The sequence below is a fragment of the Alligator mississippiensis genome, chromosome 1, assembly GCF_030867095.1.
Source record: "Alligator mississippiensis isolate rAllMis1 chromosome 1, rAllMis1, whole genome shotgun sequence".
NCBI classification, from domain to species: domain Eukaryota; kingdom Metazoa; phylum Chordata; order Crocodylia; family Alligatoridae; genus Alligator; species Alligator mississippiensis.
Genome location: NC_081824.1, coordinates 146,927,247 through 146,955,200, shown reverse-complemented (window position 1 = coordinate 146,955,200; position 27,954 = coordinate 146,927,247). Strand labels below are relative to the sequence as shown.

The following is a 27,954-nucleotide window of genomic DNA, read 5'->3' as shown; positions in this document are numbered from 1 at the left end:
GCGGCGCGAGGCGGAGCGAGCACAGGGGGCAGGCCCGCGGGGGGGGAGCTGCGGCGGCGGGCAGGGGGATGCAGGAGGCGGGCGAGCGGCGCGGCGGCCGGGCCCGGGGCCGAGGCCGAGGTCGGGGCCGGGGCCGCCCCCTCTCCCCGGCAGGGGCCGCTGCTCGCGTCGCCGCGGGGGCCGGGGGCGGGGCCGTGCGCAGCGCGGCGGCGGCGGCAGCGCCTCCCCCCGCCCAGCCCGAGCCCGCGGCGGCGGCAGGGACTGGGGTGATGGCGGCCGTGCTGTCCCCCAGGGTGTGCGACAGCGACCCGGCCACGCCCGGCGCGCAGTCCCTCAAGGTGAGCGCGGCCCGAGGGGCGCGGGCGGGGGAGCCTCGAGCGCCGGCGGCAGCTGCGCAGGCCGGGCCCAGCCCCGCGGCCCAGGCCCTCCCCCACGGCCCCGGCCCCGGGGGGTGCCTGCGTTGCCCTTGGGTCCCGGGGAGCTACCTCAGGAGCAGCAGCATAGCTAGATTCCTGGCGGCCCCGGGTGAACTTGTAGTATGCGGCCGCCCCTTTGCAAGAGATGATGATGGTAATAATAATAACAATTGCCATTTTGGCCTCCCCCCTCCCCCCCTTTCTTTTCACGTCCTGGGCGGCCGCCCTGTCTGCCCGTGCCTGTGTCCGGCTCTGTTTGTGAGCCAAACCCAGGGCTTTGGAACAGGAGTCCAGGGCAAAACCTGTGGCTGCAGGGGCCCGCTGCATCCAGCCACTTGCCACCCCTATGCTGCCAGTTTCACGTCTGGCTGCTTGCTGCCCCCGCCACTGGCTTTACACCTGGCTGCTTGCTGCCCCCCTGCCCCCAGCTTCATGTCTGGCTGTGCGCCACTGGCTTCTTCAGCTGCTCGCCGCCCTCCCCTGCGGCTGGCTTCTTTGTGGCAGGGGGCCCCAAAAAATTGTTGGTTGGCCCTGTCCATGGTGGTCCAAGCATGGCTGTAGACTTGTAGAGCACTTTGCTCCCCTCTTTTTTTGGGTCTCTCTCTTGCTCTCTCTCTCGGTCCTAGAATGGCTGGTGGGGCGTGACAAAAAAGACTGGGCTGCAGGTGAGGTGGATCTGGACAGAGAAGGAAATGCTCCAGATTTTGCGGAGGTGTGGAGTCATGTGTTTAGGAGATGACCGCCCCCCCCCTCCCCCCCCAAACAAGCCATGCTTTACAAAAAGGCTGGTCAGGCTCAGGCATCTGTCCTGGAAAGCATTGTTTCTGGCAACAGCTGGGGAGGTTGCAGAGAATAATCAGCTGAGCAGGCGCTCCAAGCAAGGTGCTGCAGTTAAGAGGTGACATAGACTTGCTCTGGTATTTTTCTGCAGTCCAAAAAAAAAAAAATGGAGAAAGAAAACCAAGAGCTGGCAGTTTCTAAGGGAGCTTCCAGTCTAAGGAGCAGGGCCTCCACAGGGGCCTTCTAAAACGGTTGAGAACCACTGTGCTACGCTGACGGGCCCTCTCTCTCCTACTTTTTCTGTTTCCCATGCATGAATTTAGAGGCTGGGATCAAGTTGTTCTTCAAGCCTTTTTAAAAAAATTTTTTTTTTTAATTAAGATACGCAGCCAAGCTTATTTTTTTTCTCTTGTTAGGAAACCTCTGTTCCATTCCTCTCATTATTCATATGGAGGGTTTGTAAGTTTTCTCCCATTTTGAACCTTCCTCCTTAAATTAAGGACACCAGAACCGGTCGTGGTATTCCAGTGGCAGAGAGGTGGTGTAATTGCACTACAGCTGCTTCGTGTCATCTCTCTAAAATAAATCCAAGAATCCTGTAGCATCTCGCAGCATCTCATTCTGAGTTTGTGTTCAACTAATTATTTCCCTGTTGTTCTTGGAATCATTGCTTTCCAGGGTGGAGGCCTGAGCCTTTCTTATAAAGGTGGCTTTTTGCTCCTAATTCATTACTTTAGACCTGGGTGAAATCCAGAACTTTTCATTCTCAATCCAGATCTGTGTCACCTGCAGCCAAATTTTTTTTTATGCTAGACAGGTTTTGGAGTTGGTAAGAGAGTACTGTTAAAATAATTTTGGTATCAAAGATAATGAATTCGAGAGGTAAGTAAAGATGTTCCTCCTCTGCAAGCCCTTGAGGAAAGTGCAGCTATTTTGGGGGTAACACTACATCAAACTTTAGATTCAATCCAGAAATGGAAACAGTAGGTCTAAGATGACAGTTATTGGCCTTAGCATCTGTCCTGGCATTGTTTCAGTTATTGTTGGAATTGGTATGTTTGCTGATGGAGATGGGATAAAAATATTCCAACAAAAATCACCAGGGCATTATGTCTGTGTGCTCATCATATCTACTTCTTAATATGATGTGTGCATAGGCCCGTGGTTCTTTCAGCCTTCACTCTTAAGCCAAAGGCTTTCTCATTGTCTTTGTGCTTTCCATCTTTGAACTTCTATTTTAGTGTCAAGGCTGAGTGAATATATTGTATTGATACTTGTTTCTATAGTTTTAGGGGAGGGGTAGGCAACCCCCAGCATGGTTGCCAGAGCATGGCACATGTGCCTCAGGTTGGACAACAGGGAAGGGGTTGCCACAACAGGGATCAGGCCCCTAGCAGCTCCCCCACTACGCACTCCAGCATGCCAACATCTTACAAGTCAAGGTTGCGATGTTTTTGGCACTCTGCTCATAAATGTTGCCGGCCCCTGTTTTAGGGTATCATAATAAAACTATTAAGATGTGGAGTTTCATCCACTTCTTTTCTGCTTCCCCGTTCCCTTTCCCTTTAAAACTTTTCTTCTGTTTTAAAAAGGATGCCATCAACTGAAGGTCTGTTAACTTAAATCTGTTTTTCCCTGCCAGTTGTTGTGCAGTGTTGTCTGCAATTAAGTTTTGCCAGTGTAACTGGATTGGTGAGGAGTGGGTATGTGCATGTAGGAAGGACTTATACACCAGAAAGACAGTGGTGCTGCTGAAAAATACCATGGTGTTAAAACCTTCAGAGTAAGGCAAGTATAGAGCGCCTCAAAACCTTATCCCTCACTGCCTTGTGGCCCTGATAAAAACATGCCCTTAGCGAGGCATTAGGCAGTCAGCAGCAGTTCTTATCTGTTGCTCGGTGACAGAAGCTACAACCATCAAGGGACTGAATGTTTGGACTAGGTGGCCTTTGGATTCTGTCTCAATGGTCTAAAGGCAGGGTGGTGGGTCTTGGGCAGCCTCCACTCCTCCATACTCCTGCCCAGGTGTATGCATCAAAGGTCTTGATGTGATGGTTGCAGAACTCTGTACAAGCAGATTCATCTGACACCTTATTAGACCTCTTACATGTACACCATGATCCAGAGGATCAACTGTTTCCTGTTATTCCTACCACCAGTCTAGCTGTACTGGTAAGCCCTTTAAATGGAGAAAAGCCCTGTCTTTCCCTGTGTTATATGTGCTTTTGTTTTCCTTGATGCTGTATGAAAGACCTATACAAATGAAAGGGGGAAATGGGCTGTAGATGAAGATCCATCAAACAAAGTAAACATTAGATTAGATGACATCTTTTTGCTATGATTACATACATTCCATTTTATTTCTACCTTTGAACATATGCCCCTGAGATCTCACCACAGCCTATATTCTAAACAACATCTCTTCTTTTGCCATTAAATCTCTTGAAATCTGGCTGGCAAGAAGTGCTATTGATGTTATCATTTCTATTCTGTGATAGCTCTGTTTTGAAAAGAAGGTTCCTATTACCTGTATTTTTCCAGCTGCTTTGCATCAGTTTCTTTCTCTACATTCTCTTCCTGAAAGGCATTTACTCTGTAATGCTCTGTTCAGAGCTTTATGTAAATTATGTATGGTTCCTTTTTATACATCTAAGAAAGTGAGTTTTACTGATACTTTAAGGGTGATTATATACACCCTCATTTTGCTGCTGGTGCCATACTGTGTTCCTTGATTTATATCAGCCCCAAAGAAGGACTGAGCACCTCTGCATTGCCACCAGGCATCCTGAGAAGGATATTTATATATTTGGGGGAGTTAGCCATACTCCCTGTTTTCTCTGTGATTTTCATAGAGTGCTGTCTCTGCTGATGGAGCTGTGCCATTGAGTGCATGGGAGATGGGCAGAACCAAACCTTTGTCTACTTCCCACTCCTTTTTTTTTTTCCTCACCTGATTTAAAGGGTTGGTTGGGGACAATAGAGTGGCTTAGCTTCCCTTGTACTTTTACCCATTAGGCAAGTAGCCAGCCAGTGCAGGAGAGCAAAGTGCTGTGCAAACTAGAGCAGTTTGACTTATAGGAGACCCATTTGAAATAGTGCAGTAGTTCTAGGGGGTAAGTTTATTCTGACACAGAATGGCTGACCCCAGAGTTTATTGTATTATTCTTTAAATAGTGGTATTATAATATATTGAGTACTGGCTAGATTTTTCTTAATGCTTGTGCTCCATGCTTTTATTGCAGGATGACACAGAAGAAAATTCAAATGATGGCAGCCAGCCTTCAAAAAGACGACGTATGGGCTCAGGGGACAGTTCTCGAAGTTGTGAAACCTCTAGTCAAGATCTTGGGTAATATCATTTTACTGAGGTTTTCAAACACTACTTCATTGCATGTTTCTATAGTTTTAGGAAAGAGTCAGTGTCTTTTTCTTTTCTTGTGTTCAGACATTTCTCTGACTTCTGTGATGGTAAATGAAATGGATTTGGGGCAACTTCCATGCTCTTTCAATATAGTTTTATTTGATGTAAGTTTAACTGAAATATCCTGAATTTAATTGTGTCTGATTGTACATCTCAGATCTTAAAATATTTTAAATATATCTCAGTAAGAACTTTTGGAAGTCTGTGCCAGCATTTTCTTGTTACCTTGTCACAACTAATACATACCTTGATTTTTGCCTCCCTTAATACTATGAGGAATGCTAGCTTTGTGAAAGCCTAATGAAGTGGAGTATGCTTCATAGTTTTGAGACAAGGTAGGAGGAGCCTGTGTTCTGAAGGGTAGATCTAACTCTTCATGGTTTTTAATTGACTTAAAAAGAAATGAGATCAAATTGTAGAAATAAGGTATTCATAATGATTGCTTTGACTTAAGTACATGCATGTATATAGCAAACAATTATATAACAAGTCTCTTGTCTTTTATGCCTAGCTTTAGCTACTTCCCTGCTGAAAATCTGATAGAATACAAATGGCCACCGGATGAAACAGGAGAATATTATATGCTTCAGGAGCAAGTCAGCGAATACTTGGGCGTGACCTCCTTTAAACGAAAGTATCCAGGTATCCATTTTATAAAGTCTGTATAAAAGTATCTACCAGTCTGTACAGGTTTGAATTGTTATTTTTTTAGTGTACAGTGCAATTAAGAGGCAGGCAGGGTTCTTTATTAGATGTGATATCTTGTATTAGACCAACTGAGTAGTTGGAAAAAAGTTCTTAGTAAGCTTTTGGGCGCAATCACCCTTCTTCAGGCATAGGAAGTCTCTGTTGTTCTGAGACTCCCAAGGAATGAGAGAAGCTAAAGGTGTGACAGAATGTCAGTGAGAATGTACATAGTAGGCCTGTGCGAAGTGCCTAATACTCGCTTCGGATTCGGATTCAGCCGATTCAGGGGACAGTGATTCAATTCGGTAATTTGAATCACTGTCCCGAATCCATTCCGCCAAATTGGCTGAATCTCTGAATCAAACAGACCCCATCCCCTGTGCGCTCTCGCTGCCCTGCTCAGCCCCAGCATCTGGGCTTTAAAAAAAAAAAAAAAAAAGCCGTGCAGTCACCGGCTTCTGCCAGGAGTGGGGGTGATCCTCACTGCCCTGCACTGTGTCGGGGGTCTCTGCCACAAGCCCCCAGAGGCCCTGATGGCCAATGCAGCAGCCAGTGAGTGCAGGGTGGTTTGTTTGTTTGTTTGTTTGTTTTTTTAAGAGCTGGGATGCTAGGGCCGGGTGGGGCAGCCATGGGTGGTGGGGCTGGGAGAGTGGGCGGTGGATGGGGGCTCGTGGCAGAGCCCCCCATGCAGCACGGGGCAGTGGGGATTGCCGCCCCCCCCCCCCCCCGGCCTGGTAGGAGCTGGTGAGTGCAGGGCTTTTTTTTTTTTTTTTTTTTTTTTTTTTAAGTGCTGGGACACTGGGGCTGTGTGGGGCAGCCATTGATGGGGCTGGGAGAGTGGACGGGGGTCAGAGGGCGCTCAGAGGGGCTGGGGAAGCAGGCAGGGGATGGTGCCTGGTGGGGGTCCCCTCATGGTACCCTTTCCCCTTCTCCAGCCCCCCTCCCCCCCATCTCATACTTACCAGCATTGAGTCTGGGTCCAGCTTCCTGTGGTGGTGAGTGGGGACTGTCCGAATCTCCTCCGAATCTTTTTCCAAATCGGTTTGGAGGCTTCGGATCAATTCACACCTTTTTTTTTGGTCTCCCAATTCGATTCGGAGTTGGAGATTCGGCCACCAAATCAGGCTGAATCTCCTCCAAATCGAATCGGTGACCAAAGCTTCACACAGCCCTAGTAAAGAGGTAGACATTAGGAAAACACAAGGTTTTCTCATTCTCACTGACATTGTGTCACGCTTTTAGCTTCTTTCATTTCTTGGAGTCTCAGAACAGCAGAGACTTCCTATGCCTGAAGAAGGATGATTGTGCCTGAAAGCTTGCTAACAGCTTTTTTCCAACCATTCAGTTGGTATAATAAGGTATTACATCTACTCAGAGAACCTTGCCTGCCTATGTCCTTAGACCAACACGGCTACAACTGAAAACTCAGCAGTGTACAATTAAGAGAATGCTAAAACCAGTGTATTTCTTTTTCTCATCTTTTAGTCCCAGTAGTTTTGTTACCCATCTAATTTTTAAATAAGGTTTTCATTTTGAAATATTGTAGAGGAGTCTGATTTCCATTGATGGATGCTTACCTTATTTTTTAAAGTCATATCCCTGATTTCTATTTTCTAGAATTGATTATAATTGTTACTCTTGATTTTACTCAGCCTAGGCCGTGTGACTAGATTTAGTTTATCATTCTAGGACTTGGACAATCGTGCATTACAGTACGTCCAGGCTAGAAAAATGTTAAAATAATTGGGGAGCATAGCCTTTACTTAAGTACCAATTGATTTTAATCTGGTTCTCTCTCATCGTAAACGGTTCTGGTCCTTGTATTAGAATTGGGGGAAAAAAAATCCTTGTTAAAATTATTTTTGTCTTTTTTATTAGTCAGTGACCTTTTAATTCAAATTCATGGGAAAATTAATTATTAAAGATGCCAATCTGTAAATGAACTGTTAATAGAGTCATGTGTGCATTTGTGCAGACAGGTGTCAGTCAAACTAATTCCCCTTGGATTACATCCTTGTATATATTACTGTTTTTAGACTACTTCTACATAATTGTAGGTACAAGACTTATAATTGTATAATTGGTACACTATTAACTAAAACAATGTATAAAATCTGAAAAAGAATCTGTAAAAAAAAAACAACAAAAAACATAAATCTTATATTTGATTTAGCTATAGAATACCTTTTATGATGCATTTGGAAGTGGATAACAATACACTTTGCTTGGTGTTTTGTCTCCTGGAGATTTAGAGAGACGGGATCTATCTCATAAGGAGAAACTCTACCTCAGAGAACTAAATGTCATCACAGAGACTCAGTGTACATTAGGTAAGAAAAAAGGCAGTGTGTTTGAGTTGCATATGAAAGCAGACAAAGATAAAATGACTTGGTTGGCTTATTTGTGCCTTAAAATGGTAGAATCAAGTAGTTCTTGACTCATCACCTAAGCTCTGAAATTAGAATTGGTTTCAATGATACTTTAAGAGCATGTAATCATTTGAGCATAAGACCTCAAATAGACTACTAGTCTTTGTTTTTGACCCATTCAAATTACTTCATTTATAAAGGAAGAAGTTATTTTGCCAACATCTGCCTTTCTTCTCCACATGGAGAAGAAACTCTCCTTAAGAAGTCCCAGGGCTTTAAATGGAGCTCTGTGCAGGCAAGAAGTTCTGCTGAGACAGATGAGCTTACAGGTTTGAGGTCCTAGAAAAAACAAATTAAAGCACTGAAACACCTTTGTAACAGCATAAAATCCATAACACTGTTTGCATTTGATCTTTTCTTTAAAAGTTTTCTTCTTCCCCTTCTAATGAAATTACACTAGTTTGACTTACTGATTAAAGAGTGCCTTTCCTAATGGTTGTCTTTGATCCAAATCCACACAACCCTTTTGTTTTGCTTTATATAAAAAGCTAATTATTTTATAAACTTTTTAATTACTTTCCCGTATGTTTTATTTTGGGGGGGTGAGGCTTAGGCATTTAATTGATATAAACCAGCATCTTAATCAGAATATCAGTAGGTGCTAATTTTGAACAATGCTGGCTTTTGTCTGTTTTTTGTCTCTCAAACCTGGGGTTTTAGAGAGAGAACTTCCATTCATGTCAAAGTGAGATTTATAGCCACACACATCCCTTAGGCTTAATGAATGAAAATAAAAAGGATTTTGATTTGCATGAGAAAATTTTGAGAGAAGGATTGTTACATAATTGCAAACATCAGAGAGAAATATATTGTATATGTTCGGCTGTCAGCTTTAATTGGATAATTTTACAATATGCCAGGGCTGTGCAGCCTGCAAGGGTTAACACCTGGCCCTCAGTAGCTGCTACTCCTTCAGTGCTCCAGCTGCTGCTGCCACCAGGGTCTCTGGGCTGCTTCTTCCTCCAGCTTTTTGCTGCCATGCCTGGGAGTAGGGAGTCACATTGCCCACATCATGGGGAGAGGGATCTAGGTGGCTCACATGGCACACAACTCAGAGGGCTGTGACCTGAGAAGGGTGCAGCCCCTGGCCTCAGAAGTTGGACAGACCTGCTATAGGCCAGTAATCAAAACAATAAATGGTTCACAACTAGTTTTGCCAGGTACTGTCATTAGAGTTTTCTGTTTTCTTTAGGTTTAACAGCTTTGCGCAGTGATGAAGTAATTGACCTGATGATTAAAGAGTACCCTGCCAAACATGCTGAGTATTCTGTTATACTGCAAGAAAAAGAACGTCAGCGAATAACAGATCATTATAAAGAATACTCAGTAAGTCAGACAGTAGTTTAATCCTACAACCCAGTGGTTTTCAACCTTTTTTAAGGAGTGTACCCCTTCTGTGGGTACCTCTTTTGGACTATACCCTCTTCCAGCTGGGTAGTGGGAGGGGGGGAGGTGGTAACGTCAGCACCCACCCCACACCCGGCTGGCTGTGGGAAAATCTGCAGGGAAGGGGAAAAGGCCACCGGGGGTGGGGCAGGGCTGGGACCTGGCAAGGATAGGGAGGGAGCTGAGCTGAGCTGGGCCCAGGATCAGGCTGGGGTCTGCTGCGCTCGTCCCTTCCTCTGCACCCGGGACCATTGCCCAGAGCTGGCACCTGGGGGGGGGGGGGGGGGGGGGGGGGGGGGGGCTATAGTGAATCTTGGGGTGGCTGCAGCCCTCCCTAGCATAGTCCGTGCCCCCCCCCCCAACTGGGAAGAGTCTGGTGCAGCCCTGACCCCAGCCTGCAATGGTAGCCTGCCCTGCCCTGTGCAGATCCGGAGGCATGCTTACAAACAGCCAGATGTGAAGCTGGCAACATGGGGAGTTCACATGCCACTGCCCTCGTCAATACACTCCATGTTGCTGCCAGATGCTGCTTTCCCATGCTGCTGGCTTCATGTGTAACTGGCCGTCAGTGCTCCATGCCTGCTCTGCCATGTGACAGTGGTGTGGGGAGCTCAAGTGCAGCGGCTGCCCCTGCTGCCATCTATACGCTCAGAGCCACACGTCAGGGGGAGGGTGTGCTGGCAGCCGGCCACACACAATGCTGGTGGCACGGAGAAGTGGGGATACTTGGGCATAGGAAAGCAACATTCGCACCTAGCAGGAGCATGAAGTGATGGATGGTGGCAGCCCTGCCCCCACCCCCGTGCTATTGTTTCCCAGGTACCCCTGCTTCTCTGAACCACCAGCTTCCCATCCACCTGGTCATCAGCACCCCCCACTCCCCCCAGGCCAGACGCACTGCTGCTTCAAAGTACCCCTGCTTCTACGTGCTGCCGCTGCGTACCTCCTGGGGCCTTCCTAAGTACACCCAGGGGTACGCCCATAACCCCGGTTGGCAACCCCTGCCAGAACCTATTAAGCAAGAGACAAAATGTTTTTGTGGTTTTGGGGGGGGGGTTCCAATTTATAATTGTATAGGTATGTCCTGTGAATTAATAAACTTGTATTTATTTCAGCAAATGCAGCAGCAGAACACACAGAAAGTAGAAGCCAGTAAAGTTCCAGAATATATTAAGAAAGCTGCCAAGAAAGCTGCAGAGTTTAACAGCAATCTGAACCGGGAACGAATGGAAGAAAGAAGAGCCTATTTTGATTTACAGACACATGTAGGGTGACTTAAATTTATTATCAATGACAATAGGCAGCTTGTTTGTTTTAGTAAAAATGTCAGTGTTTTTGGTAAAGTTCTAATGCTTATCATCCTATTCACTTGTCATTTTGTTTTAGAAAAAATGCCATATTTACCTGAACTGAAGATGATCCTGAATTCCAGACACTCCCCCCCCCCCCCCCCCAGTAATTTGATTTTATACATGACAAATGTATATATTTGCTATACATTTCCATGTACAGAGTCTCATTTTTGGTGGATCGTCTCAAACTTGTCCCCACCCAGATTGCCTTAAACTGCTGGCCCAGTGGGGAAAGCATGGTAGGAGGGGAAGCAGTGGGGGGGGATAGGCAGCTTGCCCTTGCCATCTGCCCCCCCATCCCCACATACTCACCTCCCCCTTTCCTCCTCCCCCACCAATCAAAATATCTCTGAAGAGACATTTTAAAGTCAGTGTTATTTGGTTTAGAGATGAGGCATAAGTGACATGACAATAATAGAATGTAAAATAGCAAATAGAAGGTCAAGTTATTTATTGCTTCTATTACCATTCCTCCTAATACAAGAACTAAGGGACATCTAATGCAGTTAGAAGGCAGCACATTTAAAGCTGATGGGTTTTGGGTGGGTTTTTTTTTTTGACAAAATCATTACTATATATAACTAACGGAGTGACAGTTTCCATGAAGCAATTTTACCTGTTGCTTGGTGAAAATAATGTCTACCAGGGACATTTGTCACAAGGTATTATTTAGATGTATTCCAAGAATGGTCACATATTTATATGAATACAAATGTATTCCATATTTCCTGTGGAAGGATACAAGTATATATCAACTTGTATCAGAATGCAAGCCATTCTCTACTGTCTGTCACAGCCCAACAGCCTGAATGCAGTTAAGCAGACATTTTTTTTCCATAGGCAAATTTTTGCATAGTGAAGCATTATAGGGATTTTAAGCTCTTCTGACATTGGTCTCTGTCAGAAGCTGAATAGTAGGTCACTGATCTGATCTTGTTATGACTGTTCCTGTGCTTTTCTATTTGTTTCTCTTATATTAACCTAATGGCTTTGTATACAACAGTGCTTTTAGTGCTAGGTTTTCTTATCATCATTACCATTCACCACCACACAGGAACAGCAAAATTTTGTTTTAAAGATGTCCCACATAAAAACTAATTACATACCATTTGAGCTTCTAAGTAAAGTTATTTAAAATTGAATAGGAAGGAGTATTTTTTTTTACTCTATCGCATTACACAGTCTTGGTGCTATAAATGAGATTAGGGTTTTATATATCCATCATACTTACTAGAAATGTATTATTTATATTTGATATAGAATTTCATTTTGTTAGTAAAGCTCTAAAATATTATATTCCGTGAAGTGCTAGAAAGCATGTGGGAAACCTAACTCGACTCTTGTAACATAATAAAGAGGAAGAAATTGTATGAGATGTGTATACAGAGAGAGAGATCTTATCCATATTTGAATATGGGAAAAAACACTATTTTAAGAGAAAAAAACGTTGTGTGGAAAATAAAATTGTGTTGTATCAATGCAGATTATCCAGGTGCCTCAAGGAAAATACAAAATCTTACCTACAGAGAGAACAAAGGTTAGTCCCTATCCTGTGGCTCTCATACCAGGCCAGTTCCAGGAGTACTACAAAAGGTACTTTGAAAGTATAAAAGTATGACAGTATAAAAGCTTTTGTTTTATATTACTTGAATCTACTTGCTGTATATTCTACAAAAAAAAGGAATGTTTATTTTAAAATATCTGAACTGATTTTATGCTCATGAGAACTGATTTTATGCTCATGATATGTTCTAGTCTGACAGCCCAAAAAACTAAAGTCTCCTGTTCACAAAACAAATATAGCAGTGGGGACTGAAGTGCAAGCTGCTTCATACTGCGGTATCAGTGTACCTCAGTATTGTCTTGGAAGGACCAATTGAACATGCAAAAGGAGTAATTTAGTCTCCATGTCCAATAAGTCCTTAGCATCTATCTGCTAGTCCACAGGCCAGATCCCACAGTTGGATTTGGCCCGTAGACAATGGAGCTTCAGTGGCAGGTCTGCTTTCCCCCCACAGTGCTGCAGCAGGGAGGTAAAATGCTTTCTTAACTGATGATCAAAACTGTTATGCAAGTGCAAAGCGATTTCCAAAATATTGTGTTTTCACCAAAAAGGTCATGCCTACACCTAGGAATATTTATTGTGTATTGTCCAGATTATAAATCAACCCTAGATTTTCAGATTCAGTTTTAGGAAAAACAGCTTTACCCATACTTATGGTTTTATATTCAGAGGAGGTCCTTAAACTGCAGCTATCCTTACAAAAATCCCACAGGAGAATCTGAAGACATTGAAAACATCCCACACTGAAAACACTCCTGATTTAGTAATTGTATTGCATGCACAAAAATGCTAGCAGTACCCAAGTCAAGATTGTTGGGGGCCTTATTAAGGTTGATTCAACATGTAAGTTGTGCAATTTTTATGTTCTTTTGGACAGAAAAATAAAATGCAAGTTATAATTGAAATAATATGGTATATTTCCCATTCATCCTTTTTAATATACACTAAAATTAAAATTTAATATTAAATTTAATATACACCTTACTTAAAATATCACAGCTACAGAGGCAGTTCCTGAAGGTTGCAATTTAAAAAAAATGTTTGATGCATTGGGATGTACTAATCCTATGGCCGTAAATTTCATGTGCATTTAAAATGAAAGGATCATTTTGGTGAAACGAGTGCGCAGTCATTTCTACAGAATCTTCATTCCAAACAAAAATAATTTGAAATATGCATGAAAGTAGAGTCAGTGTCTCGGAAACTAGAAACTTAAAAAAAAAAAAAGTAATCCCCCCATGTGCAGATGAATCTTAAATCTTTCTGTATGTTTTATAAAAGAATCCAAAATATTTGAAAATTCTTATCCTTAATTGGGGAGGGTGGGGGAAGAGGAAGAGTGCAGCATTTATAGTATTGAAAAATAAAAGATGTGTATAGCATACATACGGCCACCCAGACGGAGCCCCTGGTTCCGGGCTCCACGCAGACGGAGCCCCTGGTTCCGGGCTCCACGCAGACGGAGCCCCTGGCTCTCGGATGCGGGGGCTGCCTGTCCCTTTTTCAGGCTCTGGGGCCTGGGAGCATGGTGACCTCCCCTTGCAGGGTCTGCTCCATTTTGGGGTCTCTGGTGCGCCAGCTGGAAGAGCTCCAGGCCACAGTCCAGAGACTGTGTGCCATCAGGGACTGCGAGCAGGAGATAGACTCCTACTGCCAGGCCCTTCTCCCCCGGGAGGCAGAGGGTAGATCACAGTCTCCCTCCACGCCAAAGGAGGACTCTAGGACCTCCTGCTGTGTCCAGCCAGGGGCATGGACCAAGGTGGTCAAGGGCCCTAAGGCCCGCCGCACCAAGGCCCCTCCCCCAACAGAACTGAGCAACAGGTACACACCTTTTGCCGCACCAGCAGAGCCTGCTGAGTTGCCGGCCCCCACGGGCAACATGGGCCTAACTGCAGCTCCCGCCCCTGCTCTCCCCAAGACAAAACGTAAGGTGTTTGTTGTGGGAGACTCCCTCCTGAGGGAGACGGAGGGGCCAATCTGCCACCCCGACCCCTTAGCCCGGCAAGTCTGCTGCTTCCCAGGGGCCCGCATCCGGGACATTGCGGAGAGGATCCCCAAGCTCCTCAAACCCACAGACCACTATCCCATGCTCCTTATTCATGTGGGCACCAATGACACGGCTCGGAGCACTCCCAGCCAGGTCATGAGGCGCTACAGGGATTTGGGAGCGGGGCTTAAGGGTCTGGGGGCACAGGTGGTGTTCTTGTCGATCCTCCCAGTCTCAGGCTATGGGCTGAGAAGGGACAGGAGGATCTATGTGGTCAACCAAAGACTGCAGCGCTGGTGTCGTCAGGAAGGCTTTGGCTTTCATGACCACAGCCCGCTCTTTGGCGAGAGAGGCAGCGAGCTGCTGGGAAGAGATGGTCTCCACCTCTCTCCCCTAGGGAGGAGGCTCTTCTCAGCCAGACTGGCTGACCTGCTCCACCGGGCTTTAAACTAAGCCTGTTGGGGGACGGGGGGACTACCGCCACTGCTGGCCCGCTGAGCAATCCTTGCAAAGCCAGCGGATCACAGCACTCAAGGGAGCCCGCCCCGGCCCCAGCCCTGGTAAAATCTGTGGGCAAGGAAGGAGCCCCCCGGGGGCACTTGCCTGCCTGTACACTAATGCCAGGAGCTTGGGGAATAAGCAGGAGGAGCTCATCCTCCTGCTCAGTGCAAACAGTTACGATGTCATAGGGATAACGGAGACCTGGTGGGACTCCACCCATGACTGGACCACAGGGATAGATGGCTATACCCTGTACAGGAGGGATCGTGTAGAGAAAAGGGGCGGGGGTGTAGCTCTCTATGTTAAGGAAAGCTACGCGTTCCTGCAAGCCGATATTGGCGACCAGGGTGGACGGCTGGAGACCCTCTGGGTTAAAATCCGTGGGGAACACGGCACATGGGACACAATGGTGGGAGTCTATTACAGACCTCCCACCCAAAGTCCTGAGCTTGACCAGGAGTTTGCCCAGGAACTGGCTGAGGCAGCTTGCTCCAGGACCATGGTTGTCATGGGTGACTTCAATTACCTGGACATCTCGTGGGAGGATCGCTCAGCAAAATCTGAGCGGTCGCAGAGCTTCCTCTCGTGCGTGGATGACCTCTACCTGACTCAAGAATATGGGCCAACGAGAGGCAAAGCGCTGCTCGACCTGGCACTGGCTAGTGGGGATGACCTAGTCAGCGACCTAGTGATCGATGGGAAGCTGGGTGACAGCGACCACGAGCTGATCACCTTCACCATCCGCCGAAAAACTGGCAAGTCAGTCAGCAACACGCAAGTCCTTGACTTCAGGAAAGCCGACTTTGACAAGCTCAGGAGGCTTGTCAGTGAGGCCCTAAGGGACTGTGACCACAGGGAGAGGGGAGTTCAAGAGGAGTGGTTGCTCCTCAAGGGAGTGATCCTCAATGCACAAACTAAGTCTATTCCATCTCGGAGGAAAGGCAGCAAGAGGGCACAGCAGCCCCCCTGGCTCTCCAGGGACCTAGCAGACCTCCTGAGGCTAAAAAGAAAGGCCTACAAAGGATGGAGGATGGGAGTCACCTCCAAGGAGGATTATTCTGCACTGGTCTGGTCCTGTAGGGAGCTGACCAGGAAAGCCAAGGCTGCAACTGAACTCCAGCTAGCTTTGAGCATCAAGGACAATAAAAAGTCCTTTTTCAGATATGTGGGGAGCCGGAGGAAAAGCAGGGGCAACGTTGGACCCCTGCTGAACCAGATGGGGCAACTGACAACTGACGCCCAGGAAAAAGCCAACCTATTAAATAGGTACTTTGCGTCAGTCTTTCATCAGCCCCATGGGACGCCAATGCCCGCTACAGGGCCGGGAAGTCCGGGTGAGGGTGATCCCCTGCCCTCCATTAATGCTGACTTCGTGAAGGAACATCTTGAGAAGCTGGATACCTTCAAGTCAGCCGGCCCTGACAATCTTCACCCCAGGGTACTCAAGGAGCTGGCGAGCATCATAGCCCAGCCTCTAGCGCGGATCTTTGAAAACTCTTGGCGCTCTGGTGTAGTGCCCGAAGACTGGAAGAAGGCCAATGTGGTGCCTATCTTCAAGAAAGGGAGGAAAGTGGATCTGGCTAACTATAGGCCCATCAGCCTGACTTCTATCCCGGGGAAGTTCTTAGAAAAGTTTATTAAGGAGGCCATCCTTAATGGACTGGCCGACGCCAACATCTTAAGGGATAGCCAGCACGGGTTTGTTGCGGGTAGGTCTTGCTTGACCAATCTCATTTCCTTCTACGACCAGGTGACCTATCACCTGGACAAGGGAGATGAGATTGATGTCATATATCTTGACTTCAAAAAAGCCTTCGATCTGGTGTCCCATGATCGTCTCTTGGAGAAACTGGCCAATTGTCGCCTTGGGTCCTCCACGATCCACTGGCTGGAAAATTGGCTCCGGGGTCGGACCCAGAGGGTAGTAATTGATGCAAGTCACTCATCGTGGTGTCCTGTGACCAGTGGGGTCCCCCAGGGCTCTGTCCTTGGACCCATACTGTTCAACATCTTCATTAACGATGTGGACACTGGAGTCAGAAGCGGACTGGCCAAGTTCGCAGATGACACCAAACTTTGGGGAAAAGCATCCACACCAGAAGACAGGCGGATGATCCAGGCTGAACTGGACAGGCTCAGCAAGTGGGCGGACGAGAATCTGATGGTGTTCAACGCCGATAAATGCAAGGTTCTCCACCTTGGGGGAAAAAAAAACCCGCAGCATCCTTATAGGCTCGGCAGTGCTATGTTGGCTAGCACTATGGAAGAAAGAGACTTGGGGGTCATCATTGACCACAAGATGAACATGAGCCTGCAATGCGATGCTGCGGCTAGTAAAGCGACCAAAACGCTGGCTTGCATCCATAGATGCTTCTCAAGCAAATCCCAGGACGTCATTCTCCCCCTGTACTCGGCCTTAGTGAGGCCGCAGCTGGAGTACTGCGTCCAGTTTTGGGCTCCACAATTCAAAAAGGATGTGGAGAAGCTTGAGAGAGTCCAGAGAAGAGCCACGCGCATGATCAGAGGTCAGGGAAGCAGACCCTACGATGACAGGCTGAGAGCCCTGGGGCTCTTTAGCCTGGAAAAGCGCAGGCTCAGGGGTGATCTGATGGCCACCTACAAGTTTATCGGGGTGACCACCAGTATCTGGGGGAACGTTTGTTTACCAGAGCACCCCAAGGGATGATGAGGTCGAATGGTCACAAACTACTACAAGATCATTTCAGGCTGGACATAAGGAAGAATTTCTTTACTGTCCGAGCCCCCAAGGTCTGGAACAGCCTGCCACCTGAGGTTGTTCAAGCGCCTTCATTGAACACCTTCAAGATGAAACTGGATGCTTATCTTGCTGGGATCCTATGACCCCAGCTGACTTCCTGCCCTTTGGGCGGGGGGCTGGACTCGATGATCTTCCGAGGTCCCTTCCAGCCCTAATGTCTATGAAATCTATGAAATACCCTTTAAGCTGTCCCAGGTCATAAGCAAACCATGCCAGAAACATGCCAAAGTCTAGACCAAGTTGAAACTAAACAGATGCTTTAAAAAAAACATATATTCTGGAACCTGGCTATACAGTGCTCTGGTCTTTACTGTTTAAGTTTGGAACTTAATTGAAAAAATTATAAAGAAAATTGTAAATGTGTCTGTACAGACACCAGATATTTATAAAATAAACTACATGGCCTCTTGGTTATAGTAACCCAGCTTGTATTGAACCCTCCAAGAGCTGTCAGTGAACATGTTGGTATGGAATGTTTAAATTTGGCTTTTGGTATGATCCGTGAAGTGAGTTCTTAATTAATTGTCGTGATCCTCACCTTCCAGTACAAATATAAGTGTAGTTGGTATACCTGTTTTCATCAAGTTTCTATTCTGTATTAATTTTGATTGGGGTGGGAAAGCTATTCTAAGTTTGTGAGGTGGAACAGAACACTGAATGAAATACACACTTACTCTGTCTCCAGGAATGGAACAGACAGTTGCTTCTACTCTTTCTTCTGTACTCATCTAGTCCTTGGTCTGCATCTGATCCCTTTGTCTTCAGTGGCATTCTGCATGGACAAAGGGCTTCAAGGTCTCAGATTCTGATGGAGAGCTGGAGACCTAGAAAGTTATTTCATTCAGTTCCATATGACAAACAGAACACAAAATTAAAACTCTGGTTTCTGAAACTCGGCTTCTATGTTAATTTTTCTCAGATGGAAGACCTACCAATAGGTTGCTCAGACAGCAGAAACTAAAACCTGATCCAGGTTCACTGAAAACGAATGAAAGACTACTACAGTCTTTAGGGAAATTCGTATTGGATCTTCATTCTTAGTATGTTAGGGAATGTGCAGTTCATGGGGATTGGTGGTAATTTTTTAAAAAATATAGCAACGTTATCTGAAATAGGGCAACAGTTATGACAGAAGGATGAGGTGTTGGTATCCTGTGTTTGCAGAACTGTTTATATGCCTGGGTGTGCATGCAATTTTGGTGATTGTACTATTTGTAAAGGCTGTAAATTTATGCAGATTTAAATTATTTTTTAACTTGCACTTAGATGCTTATATTCCCTTTACAACAGTTAATTTAATTATTTTTGGCTTCAGATACTCCCCAGATGAACTTCGTTATTTGCCATTAAACACAGCCCTTTATGAACCACCTTTGGATCCAGAACTGCCTGCACTGGACAGTGATGGAGATTCGGATGATGCAGAAGATGGTAGAGGTGATGACAAACGGAAAACCAAAGGCAATTCGGTGAGATTAACTGAAAGGTGTTCTTCAGGGAAAAAAATACCATTCTCTCTCTTCCACTTTGGTCAGTTTCTGTAGTTGCTTCCCTGACATCTTTAACATTTCTTTCCAGTAGAATTTAGATTTTTTTTTTTGCTTCCAGCTCGCTTTATTTTATCAAACCAAATCACATTTCATATTCCCACATTCATTTTGTTGAATCATTGCTTATTGCCAGTTAAAAGAAATATACATCAGTTTTGGCTGATGTCATTTTCTCAATGTTTAAAGTAGGCTTACCACACACAAACAAATGTAGTTGAGATTTCCCATTATTAAAGTGTCCGTTTCTCTTGGCAGCCAACTTCCAGAAGCACATTTTTGTAATTCAGTGAGATCCCAGTGTAAAATCTATAATCCATTTTAAAATGGTTTAATTAGACATATTTATGTGTTGAGTAGCCAAAAGGCTGAGTATAGTCAAATACATGAAAATTTTGTTTAAATATTCACAGACAATTTTTTTTATAACTAAAGGGGGAAAACACTTTTATTTAATTCAGGCTATGTGTTTCCATTTCCTTTTTTCTGCACTTGGTTCCTTCCTACTATTTGGTGTATAGTTAAGGATATGGGACTGGTCAAACACTCTCTCTCCCAGGGCACAGTACTGCATGCAGCCTTCAACCAGGAGGTAGTTCTGAAGTTAGAAGGAACAGGGAAAATTGGAGACAGGGCACCTTGTGGCTCTATATGTGCCCTGCTGATGGCTATATTCTTTATTGGGATTAGGCTGTGATTAGTAAAATTCTTTCTTTATGAAGACAGGTACAGCTTTTGGAGTAGGGTGGAATCTCTATCTTTGGGAAGACCTAGTGCTCCTTCCACGTTAATCATGTCCAAGGAGAGAGTTTCGCATGTTTGTGCCCTGCTTCTTTCCCAGGGTTTTGGGGTGTCTATCAGCTTTCCATCTCTAAACCTGCTGACAGTTTCAGGAAACTCCATCATGGCTTCCATTTCCCAAGTTTCAGCTGAGTTGTCTTATGTTGCCTGCCCCTCTGAAGGAGCTCAACAGCAGTCTTTAAAAAATGTGAGAGAAGATACATCTCCTTCCCCTTCACTTTCTATTCAGTATCTCCTACAAAATGTCCTTCAAAAAAACTCCAAAAATAAAAACACCCACCATGGGACACGTCATTTGCTATCATTATGTAGTTTGCTTTGCTTGTGTGCTGTATTCCTTCTGTCACCTTGTGTCTATCTTGTCTATTCAGATTGGAAGCTTTTCAGGGTATGTACTACCTACAACTGAGGTAAAATGGTGCCTATTACTATGGGGCTCCATTGTTGGTTTATTGCAGGCACTATTGTAATAAAGTATGATTAGGAATATTTCTATGCTAAAGCATTTGGTAGGTTATGAGCATGTTCCCAAAGAATTTTAAATGACATCCATATTGATCTTTGGTATTCTGCCCCCCACCCTAAACATCCTTTAATGGCCGCAGCATAAATTATAGTGCATAGTTGTGTGTAGATATTCACAATTACAGTGTTGGATATATTTAATGGCATTTCTCTGCTGCAGTCAAAAGTGAATATTCAGGTTGCACCTTAAGAGAATATGAAAAGAGGGTAGAAGAAAAATCTCATGGATGATAGTTTGGTACTGCATTTTTTAACAGGTAGCACAATTTTTAGTTTTCTATTTTGTTATCCTGCAAAAGACACCATAAAAGTGGAACATTTAGCAAACTGGTAAAATTGTTTTTTGCCAAATTTTTAAATGAACATTTTTTATAAAGAATAAATACTGTTGTACTCCCTGCTCTTACATCAGGTTCCTTTGGAGAATACAGGAGTCTTTCTGCTGGGATTACAAGGAGACAGAACATTCTGTACTTAAATACCCCCCCTGCTTTTATAGACAGTCTAGTCTTTTTTTACCTAGTAGGTTTGACAGCTTAGAAAAGACTTGTGCCTCTATCCAAAAAAAAAAAAAAAAAAAGATATCATGGTATTTTTATTATAGGACAATTCATCTGGCAATGTATCTGAAGGGGATTGCGTCACTGACAACCAGGAGGATACTTTTCAGGGAAGACAAAAAACAAGAGACAAAAGTGCTACTCCAAGAAAAGATGGTTCCAAACGTTCTGTACTGTCCAAATCAGTTCCTGGGTACAAGGTAGAAGAAAAAAGCCCCTGATTCAGCTTCTTTACTGACCAGCCTCTCTCCCTGAAATATTTAACTTCTGCTTTTCAAAAATATGGAACTTCTGCTTGCTGTACTTCACTAGCTGCTCTCCTGTTGTGTGCTCCATCTGTTTGCTTCCTTCCTTACTTTTTGCTTTATTTCACTAGGGGCTCTTCTGTTACCCTGGCTACAGAGTGGCTTCTATTTCTGTGTCTTATCTGATTTCTGAGCAACTATAGCACAAAAATCCATTGCTGTTGCCAAAAACACCACCTTTAACATACCAGTCTGATTTACTTGTCAGTGTAAAACTGGCATTAAGTATTAGCTGTTATTCTTACTAGTATGTATTATAGCAGCAGACTGTGAAATCAGCGCTGTAAAGTGCAGCTATGTGGCTGAAATCTGTATTATAATATACTCAAACAGTCTTTCATCTTGAAGACTGACCAAGTGATAACTATGTATAGGTATTACTTCATATAGCAACAAACTGGCCACCTCTAGAGTGGAATGCAAAAACTAATTACAGTCTAAGTAACACTACACAACTGGTTCGGACAGGATATGGAGAATATCAATTTGTCCAGTTAAAGGAAGAATTTTGATAGTTAGAATGCTTTATACAAGCTAAAGCTTAGCTAGAACTTAGGAGGCATGTTAGCACCTACAAAACAATGGTTAACAAATCCAGGATACAATCCTCAGCATTAATAAGTTAACACTAGGATTTAAAATATTTTAGGAGAAATTCAAAATTATATGCATGATTAAAGTATGTTTTATGGACTTGCATATAGACAAATGATTTAGGTGTAATCTAATATGTTTAAATAACATCTTACCCATCCCTGCTTGTTTGTAACTGTTAGCAAACTGATTTCCAGGGGAGCAGGTTCAGGCCCCTGGTGATGAAATATGTACCAGCAAGGAGAGGTGTAGATCAGCAACTGAGTGTTTACTGGGGGGGGAAACTGTTAAGAAGCAAGGTTTTTTTCTGTGATGACAAGATTATATAGTCTAGAAAGTCTTGAAGCAGCAAAGGTAAGATGCTGGTAGTCTAAATTTTATATCCAGGATTGTTTGCTAACAACAAAAAATTATCGTTCTTTAATTAAAGCAACTTTACATTGTATTAAGAAGGTAGTCTCCAACACAAATTGGACAGCTTCAATTAATTGGGAAAGATGTTGATTGATCTGTTCTGTGACAAAATAAATGCATTTTCTGCATTTATAAAAAATATCAAACTACAACTTTGTTTCCTCCTTTTAAGGATTTTACTAAGAATTATGCAAATTCCGGAGATTATAAGTGTTGTAGTAGACCTATATTTTAATATAAGTCATTTTGCTAGTTATTCATTGCAGATGCAAACTCCTGCCAATATTTGTAAAAACATGAAATCCAAAGATGAAGCCTGAAGAAGTTTTAGCTTTGTTTAATATTACATTAGAGATTGTGCGCTACTGATTGACAGAAGAAGGTGCTTCACTTGGGTATGAGGGCAATGACATACTGTCTATTTGATTAGTTTATTCTATTTAGTGGCCTTTTGAATGTTTAGAGAGGACTGGTAAAACAACTGTTACTAAGGTTCTGAACTCCTAAATGTAGAATTGTACAGGTAAGCCAGTACTACAGTTTGAAAATGGACCCTAATGGCTATTATCTGCTAGTTAAAAACTACCAATTATGTTAATAACGGAACAATTAATGTGACTAGCTTGAAAACTTACAATGCCAAAGTATTTTTGTGGCACATCGTCACAACTTCAGCGTACCTTGTGTTACTGAAAAGTGATGCTTCATACTGATATCTTAGAGATGATAAATGTGCATTGGTTTTTGTTGGAAGCATTTAAATATTTCAATATACCCTATTATATGAAGTAGCATAATTTATTTTTTGATCATTGTTGTTAAAGAGTTTGTCTGTAAAACAAACAAACAAACAAAAAATTGACCATGTATTGATACACCAGAATGTGCTTAAATGTAAAGGCACTTTAATTTAAAAGCTATAAACTGCTCTTAAATGCCCCTTTGATGTTTTTGGTAATATTTTGATCTGTATCATTCATTAATTTTGTCCTTATTTCAGATAGTCATCTTTAGGTTACATTTCAAGTAAAAGTGAAGGATAATTGCTGTGAAATCACCATGCAAATACATAGTTATAGTCAGTACAGTAGAAGTATTACAGTGGAATTCCCAAGATTACTGTTTTAAGCAGGAAAATTCATGTATTTTGTATTAAGCCAACTGTATTAAGCATCATTTTTAACTGAGAATGGTTAGCATGCGGTTCACATTTCATATGTCACAAAATCTTTGTGACAGCAGTTAATGCAGGACCTGCTACTACAATTGCGCTCACAGGTTTCTGTTCTCAAAGTAGAGATATTTTTGTATAGTAAGCTGAAATGCATTGGGATACTAGGTTCCCCCAAATACTTCTGGTTTGTGTTCACTAAATATAAAAATAGGGAATGCCTTGTGTTTGGGCAGTAGGGCTTCATAAAAAAACTCATGCTTATCTGACTTGTTGGTGTACATGACTTGAGACTGAGCTGCAGCGCGGAAGTTAACATTACAACAAAAATGAAATGGGAAGTAAATTGTAGAATAGTCACATGGGATATCATGATTTCCTATTAGGTGTAGACTTTTTCTAGTATTCCCCAAATACCATTTAATTTCTTTAAGATGGTAGACTAACTTGAATTGCTTTGAAATGTGAATAGCTTTGTTTAGTTTTTGTTTGTTTTCACCTTTTATAAGAGAGTGCTTCCATGTGGAGCACTGTCTGAGTTTTTAATATATTGTGATTTCTTCACTCTTTCTAGTGAACACAAGTTAGTGGAATGGGAGTAGAGAGAAGTATTAATAATAAATACACTTATGTCAGTCTTTAATTTTAGAATTACATGTATCGGAGTATTAACTGCACATACACTAACACAGGTACAGTAACCCAAAGTTAGTTCACTTTAGTTTTGGTGGAGTGAGAGGGAGTTTGCTGCTGTATATTATGGCAGCAGAATATGAATTCATAACAGAATTAGAATTTGGATTAGAGAAGTGCACTTGCTATTTTAGAGAGGTTTTTTTTTCTTACATATGGGTAAAAATACAACAAAAACCTTACTCTTAGAATGTAGCAGTACACAAGAGGGTAAACACTGCGAAACTGATAAGGTTTAAGCATGTGCTACTATCCTTTTGTTGGGAAGAGCAGGGTATAAAAGGTATACATGTAGGATATGTAGAATAGTTAACAGTAAAGATTTTATATGTATGTTTTCACTTCCATGATATTTATTGTTCTGTAGAGACATTTGTGAATGTTAGACTTCTTTTATCATTTTATTATATTTATGTATAAAACAGGTTGACTATGCTTTTTTTAAAATAAATAAGCAAAAAAAGTCTTTATGAACGGCTCTGTCATCTTTTGAAAAGGAAGTTACTCTTTAAACACCTGTTGTGCTTTGTTTTTTGTTTTTAAATCTTCAAGCCAGACAAGTTAAAGGAGGCTTCAGCCACATTTTAAGATATAAAGGAGATTTAGTAAATTTAAAAAAGTGTTCTGGCAAATTAAGATTGATTAAATATATTAAATTGTATTGGCAAGTGTTAGAAAAGTGATGGCTGATAAAGTAAATGTATTCAGAAGATATTGTCCCTTTTTGAACAAGGCCTACTGAGTGCTTTTCCCTTTTCAATAGCTGTGTTTTCCACTTCCATTGTTATTACTACCATCTTAGCTTGAAAAACACTACCTCTTTCTATTTGGCAACTTTTTCTCTTTATGGAACAAGTCCTGTTAAAAGTCTCTCTATCCTCAATTCAGAAACACACAGACTTTAAAAATATCCAGCACTTACGGATTTAGGACCAACAAGTGATATCAATTCAAACTCTTATTTCTCACTAATTAAAGTGTGCATTAAACTGTAGTTGGTCATAGTGGACACAACAACTTAGTGCGCCCTTGATAAAGTAGTTTTGATGCCTTATTACTGCTTTCCATCCAGGTTAAAATTAGTGCTTGGTCACAAACGTGCAACACAGTTCTGGTAATCTCACAGGATTCAACCCCCTGGAATTCCTCTCTGACTTTCAAGTAGATCTGATGGATACAAACAGGCACTTCCTTTCTCACCTCATCTTAAGTGTAAAATTGTAGTTATAGGTACATGTAAGTGTTCTCCATAGCAACTACAAGTATAACTTTGCTTATAGGATGTGGAAAAAAGAAGCAAAGAGCCTGATTAATGCAGAATGCATCTAACTTGTCAGACAAATACTTCGGAATTTAAAGCTATAAAAATTAGATGTGAAGTTCTTTTTGACAATTTAGTGTTAAGCTGTCATGCACATGAATTAAGTATAACTTTTGCATTTCTAAAAGGATATTTGTTTCTCCATACATATGGAATCTTATGAAGTTGAAGACAGATACGATCTTTCATTCCTTCAACACTTAAATGATTTTTTCTTAAAATATCATCAATGATCTATTGCATTCATTTACATTCACTATTAAATGAAAAGTTAGCTGATAGTTTATAGAAGAAAACTTGCTTACTCTCTTGCTCTGCTTAGTTAGTTGCAAAATGATTTTACATATAGCTCATGGCACATCTGCTCTAAAACTAGTTTTATGCCTCTAAGATTTTAAAATAACCACTTTGTTTTAAGATTTCCTTCAATCACATCAAACAGAAAGCTCATTTATTTGCAAGAGTTAAGAAGATGCATTAAATTTCCTGTTAAATCCATTAAAAGTTCTTCTGGCAACAATTTATAGCCCTCTTCTACCCTTCCAGCCAAAGGTCATTCCAAATGCTATATGTGGAATTTGTCTGAAGGGTAAGGAGTCCAACAAGAGAGGAAGGACTGAAGCACTTATTCACTGCTCCCAATGCGACAATAGCGGTAAGTATCTATGTATGCTATAATGGGATTTTAAGGGGTTTTACTTGACAAATCTTAGTAGAAATATTTTATATACTGTATTTGCATACAAACAATTGTCACCTTAAGAGTGATTTTCCTTAGTTTCCTTCAAATTATACTTAATACAGTATACTAGCACATATATTGCACTTGAGTCTCTTAGGTGAGCTAACTTAATTTTATGAAGTAGCTAATACAGTAGATAATACTAATTATTTTAGAATTGTATAAAAATACTAGTAATAATATTGATTTTAATCTAGGCCACCCTTCTTGCCTTGATATGACTCCGGACCTTGTTGCCATGATTAAGACTTACCCTTGGCAATGTATGGAGTGTAAAACATGCATTATATGTGGACAGCCTCACCATGAAGAAGAAATGATGTTCTGTGATGTATGTGACCGTGGTTATCACACCTTTTGTGTGGGGCTTGGTGCTATTCCTTCAGGTAATGAAGAAAAACTAGTCTCTCTCCTTAAGTGCTGGGGCTTCCCTCTAAGGTTGGGGGGTGGGGGGTAGACTAAGATGAGCATTATGTCAATGCCTAGTGTAACAGACATTCACTCCAAAGACAAAACAGGTTTTGTGGGGGGTTTTCTTTTCTATTTTTAAAAATTATTTATATATGTAATCTACATGAAACCTAGAAATTCACCTCAAGAAACAGGCAGAAGCATGTTGTTTACCTTAAAAGTGTCTTTGCTCGAGCCTAATTTGCATACTTGCAGAGCAGCTTTTCACAACTGAACTTTTCCAGCCAGGAGTCCCACAACATCCTTCAGCTGTCCTAACCAATATGAAGTGCTATTTCTTAAAAGAAAAAAAAAGCCCATGTAAACTGTGTTGCTGCATATTGCTGGAGCACCTTCAGCACTGTTTCAAAAGCTTAATAGGAGCATAAATGCTTTATTAAAAAAGAGAAGAAAAAAAAAGGTTTGCATGGTCCATTTAGTACATATGAATACTATGACTTCCTCCACTCCACCGAGGTTCTTTTTTTTAACATCACATGTTATAGAGCTGAGACAGGGTGTGTGCCATATAGTGCATGTAGTAAATTCACACCTCCTTTAAACAAGTACAAAAATAATGCCATTTCTGTTAGGTAGTATTTTACCCATTTTATGCATATGGTGACATAACACAAGGCAGTGGTGAAATCGCAGCTAAAGAACTAAGCAATTGGAAGTACTCTCAAAATCTAATACTAAATACAAAATCTAATACTAAATAAATGATGCAAAATTTAGGTTAATTAATACAGTTAGCAGCTTTAAGTTCTGCAGTGCTGGCCCTCCCTGTATCAACAGTACTTTGAGTCCTAAAAAAGTCTTCTTGCAGTTAATTGGTTACCAGCTACTTTCAGTGCTGCTGTATACTTCCAGACACCTTATGCGAGTAATTTAACTTCAAAGTTGTCCCACAGCAGCGCTGTATGTTACACATACTAAACACAGTGCGCAAGTACTTGATATTGCTCTATAGCTACTAAGACCGTTATGCTGTGATTAAATACCACTTGTCTCATTTGTGAAGAAAGTAAAATGAAGTGTTTTATGTATGTCATTGTCTGCGCCAGAATCACCCTCTAGTAGTATTGGAGCTTCTACTGGACTTTACATGAATTAACGTACTAATACTTTGATTGCTTAAGAGACTCTCTTTAAAAGAAAAAGGTTAACTGGTTTTTATTCTGAATGGAATCAGAAGAGTGCAAAAAGTATTCAAGCACCTTGTAACAGTGAATAGGTGCCATAGGAGCCATAAAACATTTTCCACTATTAACTAATGACAACTTTGCTTTCTTAGGTCGCTGGATTTGTGACTGTTGTCAAAAAGACACCCCAGTACCCAGGAGAGGAGGAAGAAGGGGGAAAAACAGCAAAGAGGGATAAAAAAACCCAAACAGTTTGCCTTCCAATACTGTTAACTGCATAAATTAAAGCAATACATTTGGTGCTATTTAACCAGTCACTGTGTAAAAGGAACAATACCACTTTTTTAAAACCAAATAAAAGTTTAATTTTGACTATATAACAAA

The 27,954-nt window shown here is 42.4% G+C and overlaps 1 protein-coding gene across 1 annotated transcript; it reads left to right on the top strand.

Annotated features, from left to right (window-relative positions):
- Positions 1–68: 68 nt before the first annotated feature.
- PHF10 (PHD finger protein 10) lies at positions 69–27,954 on the top strand. The gene is made up of 13 exons (XM_059724175.1): positions 69–338; positions 4,439–4,545; positions 5,129–5,259; positions 7,551–7,634; positions 7,874–8,002; positions 8,926–9,059; positions 10,235–10,384; positions 11,955–12,064; positions 18,618–18,771; positions 20,780–20,935; positions 25,780–25,888; positions 26,173–26,361; positions 27,723–27,954. Exons 1-13 carry the CDS (start codon positions 69–71, stop codon positions 27,806–27,808), a joined length of 1,809 nt encoding a protein of 602 aa, XP_059580158.1. The 3' UTR covers positions 27,809–27,954.